Source organism: Pundamilia nyererei, unplaced genomic scaffold (assembly GCF_000239375.1).
Source record: "Pundamilia nyererei isolate P.nyererei 1_Seehausen unplaced genomic scaffold, PunNye1.0 scaffold00050, whole genome shotgun sequence".
Taxonomy (NCBI): Eukaryota; Metazoa; Chordata; class Actinopteri; order Cichliformes; family Cichlidae; genus Pundamilia; species Pundamilia nyererei.
This window is the reverse complement of record NW_005187451.1, coordinates 3,127,184-3,134,293: the sequence shown is the minus strand read 5'-3', so window position 1 is coordinate 3,134,293 and position 7,110 is coordinate 3,127,184. Positions and strand designations below refer to the sequence as shown.

Below are 7,110 nucleotides of genomic sequence, written 5' to 3'. Positions count from 1 at the left end.
TCATAGGGGGTCATATGATTGTTGGGTTTTCCTGAATCTATTATTGTACGATCTACTGTACAACATGAAGCGCCCTGAGGCGACTGTTGTTGTGATTTGGCGCTATTATGCGGTTATTAATTTATTTGCATAGTATTAACTTTCCCCTGTTACCGTACTATTACCACTTTATTACAGAGCTGTAATAGAAAGTGCGGCCCACTTATAAAGAGTCAAGCATGGTTGTAGCATCAAACTCTTACCAGTGATACTGGTGCAAACGATTATACTGGTATATCAACTTCATCGGGTGAAGAAGGAATCAAAAAATAACGATACGAGCTGTGTTTGGAAGGGATACAAAATAGTTTATAAAATATCTTATTTCCTGTTACTGCATATAAACATTTTTTGAATAATTTTATTTCTGTCGTCCCTCCATACTTAGAGCGGTACCGGACCTTACCTTGTCCTTCTGCACAACTGAAATTTTTGGAGCTGCAGAAAGAACTCGTGGATGACTTTCGTATACGACTCACTCAGGTAACATTCAGATTCAAAACAACAGCTGACAAAATGAGATGACAGATCAGGGAATTAGGTTAGCTCTCCATCATCTGCTCCAAATCAGTGAACAAAATCCTCTTTTTACCCAGAGACAGTAGTCACTCACAGTCATAGTGGATGAAGTACGATGTCCATCCACTGCTGGGCTATCAGGCCCGTTCTTCCTTAGTGCAGTCCAGTTTAGTTGCATCCAGGTGACCACAGCTCTGAGCACCCACTCATGTGCACACGTTTCATAGTCTTTGTTAACCCCTTTAAGCACCAGATGGGCAAAACGTACGGCCATTAAAAAACACAATGTTTACCTCTTTGTTGATCTTATTATCTAAGCCTAAATGCAGAAGCAGTCCCGGTCTGGAGCATTTAGGTGTGTTATGGTCACAGTAGTATTGTCTCTCCTCATCAGTCTGGGAAGGTTTTATGGCTATTTCAGAAACAGTTTTAAGTTCCAGTCAGTTTTTAAATGTTTTTCTGTTCGTTTCCCTTCTAGGTGATGAAGGAGGAGTCTCGCTGCCCACTGGGTGTCCGTTATTGTGCCATCCTCAATGCTGTCAACTACATTTCCACCATACTGGGAGACTGGGGAAACGATGTGGTGGGTGTTCTCTTTCAAACCTTCCTCCGTATCTCACTAGAAGCAGCAGTGACCAATCATGGAAGCGTCACTACCAGCTTGTCTGTCCAAGATGGACCAATCACTTCCAGGACACAGGGTCCCCTTGACCCCCTTATAAGAGCCCCAGGCCCCAAACCAGCCATCCTCGCTTTCTTTTCCATGAGCTCCTCAGTCTGTTCAACTTAATCTGTTCAACGATGCTGCCGTCAAGGTAGAACTTGTTTTTCTGGTTCTCAAGAACATCTGTTATGCTGTGATTTGTCGAGCTGATATATTGTTGTAATAGTGGGTGTTGTGTTACTGCTATCTGCGTGTTACAAAACGAGCTCGTCAAGTAGCTTCTGGTTTTGTGTTTGTGGCTATTGCTAGCTGCCAAAGCGAAGGTTTAGTACATACAGCCGCTGGACCCTCTCAGATGAACCCCAGTGGGGTAAGGTTAAGGGTGTCGTGTTTCGCCCTTGCCCAGCTGCGTGCAGACTAACCGTCTCAGCTATGACCCCCATCCCCTCTGCGTTGCCTAAATGGGCTTCAAGCATGCACAGGCATTGCAAGCAGACCCCGACTCCTGCAAACACTCCCACGTAATGCCCAGCAGAATCTGGGAGCAGCATTTGCAAGTGGATGTGACCCCAAAGCTGATCCCTTCCTTCGCGTCACTGCAGCAAAGCCCAGTGGCGAATCCAGCTCAGCTGCTGCATGCTGGGGTCCCCCGAGGACCATGTCCCCCCAGAGGATCAACTTCCTCTCTTCAACCAGCTCTTCAACTTTGGGGAGAAGCACGGAGAAGATGAAGAGAAGGGTGTTAACATGGATATCCTTGTAGATGAAAATGAGGAGGATGCCATTCCTCCTGCCCAGGTGTCGCGGCCTGGCATCGCCATCGGCGGGGAAACTCACCCCTCCCCATGTCCGCTGTCCTGGCATGCATGAAGGAGCCGAGGCGTTACTGGGATAAGCCCTTTCACCGTCAAGGGTCACTCTGGCCTGGAGATTGCTGACTGAGATTTTGGGGCTCACCGAACACCCAGCGATCAAGCATTAGATGTGCCACACTCATGTCGGTGGGACCAACCTTCTCAGGTAAGATGGAGCGTTTCACAGCCTCCATGGTACCAAAAGGTGTATGGTCAGCCTGCGCTCAGCCTCCCAAACTGAGGACACGTGTATCGTCACTGATCTTATTCTCCAGGTCTCTCTGGGTGCAGCGCAAAGCTGTGGCCACGTCAGACCCAGCTGTTTAGGACTGAGCCTGGCCGGGACACATTGGTCAAGGTGCCGGGCCAATGTGGCCCTCGCCCTGGAGACTGTCCTGGGCTTGACTCCAGGGTAGGACCCAGGTACCCCATTCCTGTAGGGTGCACTGGACTGTTCTGCTACTTGAGGGGTCTGTGAATTGCTTTTTGGTCCTGGGTGTGGGGGCCATCTGCCATGGGAGACCCTACCAGAGGCAAATTTCTCCAGACAACATAGTCCCGTGATCACTGGGACACACAAATCCCTCCACGGTGATGAGGTGGTGATTCATGCAGGGATGCCCAAAAAGTAAATCTTTAGAAGATCGTGCTGCATTGACCTGTTGCAGCTGAGCCAATGAGTGATATTTAAGATTTTATAATTCTGGTTCTTTTCCTTTCTTCAGTTTTTCCTACAGTTGCAGCAGACAGCGGTCTCACTCGGTGAAGAAGCTGTACCCGGAGGCCTGGGCATCATGGAGATGGGTCGTCTGGCTTCTCTCGAGGGCTCTCTGTTTGACGGTCTCTTAGCGTTGCTGGATCGTTTAAAAGGAGATATGCTGGGAAGACTGCTGGATTTTCTCATGAGAGAAATAAAAGAAAAAGCCAAACCATATGGCCAAGAAAGGTGAGAATTACCTGTTGACGACAGGCTAATTCTTTGTATTGTTTTACACAATTTAAATCAAGTTTTAGCTTTTCAGACATCTGTGTAGCTTTAGACTAACGGGACAGCAGTCCAGAGGCTTCACAACCACAACCTGGTTTAAAGATTTATTTTTGTGCATTAAAGTAATCCAGCGACAGTTTGTGTCAAACAATTACTGTTTATAGTTAATTTGGGAAACTTTGCTTTCCAAATCGTAAATGTATACATTAAACGAGGGCTTATGTTGTTTCACAGTAACTGCAGGACGCTTCGTCCTTCTGCTTCCAAACAGTCAAAAGTCATTTAATATAATTCCATACATCAGTTGTAATGCTTTTATCAAATGAAACTTGCTACGTAGCTCTACAACAGTACGATGAAGCTTAAAATTTATATCGTAGTATCACTGAAGGTGACGAGCCTGACAGCTGAAGCCGCTGCCTCTCATACTACTTTTAAATATCCTGGAAACCACGAGTAGACCAGCATCCTGAGAGTGAAGTGCTCTGTTGCTGTGTTATGGTACTGTGTTAACAGGAAGCCAATACAGGAGAAATCTGCTCTCTTTCTAGTCCCTGTCAGGACTCTTGCTGCAGCATTTTGGATCAGCTGAAGGCTTTTCAGGGAGTTTTAGGACTTCCTGATAATAATGAATTACAGTCGTCCAGCCTGGAAGTAATAAGTAGTAAGAGTAAGCATCTGGTTATTTTTCTAATATTTTTAGGTCAAAATAACAATAACGTCAGTTTGATCTGAATGTGTCAGCAAGAAAACAGAAATACCAGGTGAACCACGCGAAATCTGACAGTGAAACAGGTGAGACTCATTCCAATGTTGCAAAATAAGGAGGCGCCACCTTGTGGTGTCATCCAGCACTGCAGCATATTCACCTGGCTGTTATATTCCCCCCCCACCTTTACAAGAGCTCGTAAATAACTACAGATAACACATGTTTGTGTCTGACAGAAGGAAAAATAATAATAGTTACTGTTGTTGTATAAAGTTAAAAGTCTGAAATGCTCGCGGGCCTGTGCCAGCGTTGGCTGTATTTACACTGTGGGGCTTTGCAGGACAACACTAAGAAAAACTTCACATTATTTCTATTATTCAGATACATCATCAAAATAAAGTAACATCATATTTCTTATTTTTATAAAATTACATTAAATCTGTTGTTTTGATCATTATTTTTATTTATTATCGTTTCTTGAGTCCTTTGTTATATTTCTTAGTGGCAGAAAAAAATATTAAAAGTCCCACATTACAGAGTTTCATTAAGTTTTTAGCTGTTACTCTGTTCTTCACTTAGGTGGTTGTCCCTGCCATCACAACAAGACCAGTCCACCATGTCCCTGTCCAGTACAGCATGTCCCATGATGCTGTGCGTTAGGGACAGACTGTTGAACCTTCATCAGGTGCTTGGCTTTTCTCTGTTTCACCTGGCCTGGCAGGGCCTGGCGGAAAGACTCGACAACTTTCTCTACCAAGACGTAAGCAGTCAGTGCTCACTAAACCCACCTCACTGTTATTGTCCTTGATTTGTGTCAGAGCGTGCAAACAATAAACGTCTGCTCAGTGTGGAAGTGTGATGGAAGAGTCAAAACTGCTGAAGGTTCCCACCAAACGCTGCAGGCTGCTCTTTGCATTGGTTTATTTAATAAGAATAATGTTTACTTTATTGATCCCCGTGGGACCCGTTCACTCAGTGAAGCAGTGGGCAGTCACTAAGCAGGCGCCCAGGAGCAGTGTGCAGGGACCTCGCTCAGGGGCACCTCAGGGTAGCTGTTCGGTGGATTCGAACCCCGACCTTCTGATCATGGGGCGACCAGTCTACCTACTGAGCTATCGCTGCCATGACGCCGCGTGTTGAATATATCGTTTGAATGTTGACATTTTTCCCTGCTGTGAATTTTTTGTTTCATATGTCAAAATATTTTTTATATATTTTGAAAGATGTTCTGTTGAGCCACTTTCAGGCCATTTTTTCCCACATTGAACATGAATATTTCAAAAACAATGAAATATTAAATGCTCACTCTTTCTTGGCTCTGGTCTGTTTTTGGGACCAACACATTTAAAGATCTCTGAAAATTTGCCAGTTAAAAATGTAAAGAGAAAAAATTTTGTTTAGTGACGTCTCTGAACGATACGGAGTTACACTGTAAAAGACTGTAGAATACTTTAAGTTGTTCCCTGTCCAGACATTTGCTCCTAAATAAAAACAACAAACAAAAATATATTTGAAACCAAACTAAATGTAACCTTTCAGTTTGACTTCACAGTAAATACACTTGATGTTCTGTCAGTTTTGTAGTGCTGAGCTTCCAGCACAAACGTGTCTCAGTGTATAACTTTATTCCTCTGGCAGGTGATCCTCTGTAACAACTTCAGTGATGGTGGAGCAGCTCAGCTTCAGTTTGACATGACCCGGAATCTGTTTCCTCTCTTTGGTCACTACTGCAAAAAACCAGAGAACTTCTTTAAGCAGTAAGTGTGTGTCTGTGCGTGTGTGTGTCTGTGCGTGTGCGTTTGTGTGTGCGCGGGGTAGGGGAACAAGAAGCCCTGGGTACCACAGAGTACAGGCTCAGGAAACAAATGCTACGTAAATGGACGCCATCGTAACCGATACTGAGTTATCAGTCACGATGGCTGCGTCATACAGAAGTTTACAACTGTTCAAAATCACATTACATATATGCAAGATTATATAACAGATCAAGACGTCTTTATCCCAGATTTGTTGCAAAAATCCAGAGAACAAACACAACAGCAGGAACCAGTAATGACTGTAGACAAACGTAGCCGCTGCCCCCCCACAGACACAGATAAGACGTCCATGTCATGAAGCCTTCATGCTTAAGAAACACTGCTGAGACCTAAGAGCGCATGTCAAAGGTGTAACTCATATTTGAAATGATATATTTTGTCCATCTGCTCTCTTTCTGCAGTGTAAAGGAGGCATGTATCATCTTGTGCCTTAATGTGGGCTCTGCTATTCTGCTGAGGTCTCTCATAAAAGAGTCTGACATGACCAGAGACTGTGCAGGTACGGGAGATCCTCCACCCGAGTCGGCGCTGAACGAGCTCGGTGTTTTCTGTTTGGCGCCGTGTGACGTGTTGATTCTCCTCTCTCTGAGAACCTCGTGGTTTCCCTCCTGATCAGTTTACTCTTTCTTTTGGTCATTAGCATTTATGTTCCTCGTAGCTTTCAGAGTTGGTCACATGATGTTCAGTAAGTTTGTCATTATTCGTTTCATCTGTTCTTTCATGGGGTATTTAATGGCTATGGCATGAGATGACCCAAGTACACAACAACTGTATAAATAAACCCAAGTTGTGTAAAACAGTTCTTTCGTTGTTTTTGTGAGAGACACACACACACACACTCTGTTTTGGACAAACATAACACAAGTAAACACAAAGTGCTGTTTCTAAATGAAGGTGTTTATTATTAAAGGAAAGAAAAATCTGTGTCTCTCCCTCTTGTAACATAAATCAACTGTGGTGCATCACATCTTTGGAAAGCAGAGATCAGTTTCTCTGACCACACCCACACCTGACCACACCCACGCCTGGCCACACCCACACCTGTTCTCAGTCAGCAGATCATTTAAATAGAGCCTGCCTGACAAAGTGGAGTAGACCAAAGGATCCTCCAAACATCATGCGGTCATTGAAGGAAAATCAGGAACAAATGACAAAGTAATCAAGATCTCGCCGTCTGGAAAAAGTTATAAATCCATTTCTAAATCTCGGGTCTCCAGCGAACCACAGTGAGAGTCATTCACCGCGAATGGAAAAAACCTTCCCAGGAGTGGCTGCTGAGCCTAAGAGCACAGCGACGACTCGTCCAATAGATCACAAAACACCCCAGAACAACATCCACAGAACTGCCGGCCTCAGTTAAAGTCAGTGTTCATGGCTCCATCATAAGAAACTGGACAAAGTGACCTGCATGGCAGAGCTCCAAGATAAAAACCACTGCTGAGCAACAGGAATGTAAAGGTCATCCTGATGACCCCCGAGATGCTCTGTGGGCTGACAGACAACAGTTCAACTTTTTGGAA

General features: G+C 44.5%; 1 protein-coding gene across 1 annotated transcript in view; it reads left to right on the top strand.

The window, feature by feature from the left end:
* rint1 (RAD50 interactor 1) overlaps positions 1-6,389 on the top strand; it is a 30,436-nt gene extending 24,047 nt beyond the window's left edge. Inside the window, exons 10-15 of the mRNA XM_005733216.1 lie at positions 428-522; positions 1,037-1,141; positions 2,802-3,022; positions 4,353-4,533; positions 5,412-5,530; positions 5,992-6,389. Coding sequence (XP_005733273.1) covers positions 428-522; positions 1,037-1,141; positions 2,802-3,022; positions 4,353-4,533; positions 5,412-5,530; positions 5,992-6,202 — 932 coding nt within the window. The 3' untranslated portion in view covers positions 6,203-6,389. The remainder of the gene's footprint in view (positions 1-427; positions 523-1,036; positions 1,142-2,801; positions 3,023-4,352; positions 4,534-5,411; positions 5,531-5,991) is intronic.
* Positions 6,390-7,110: the final 721 nt, after the last annotated feature.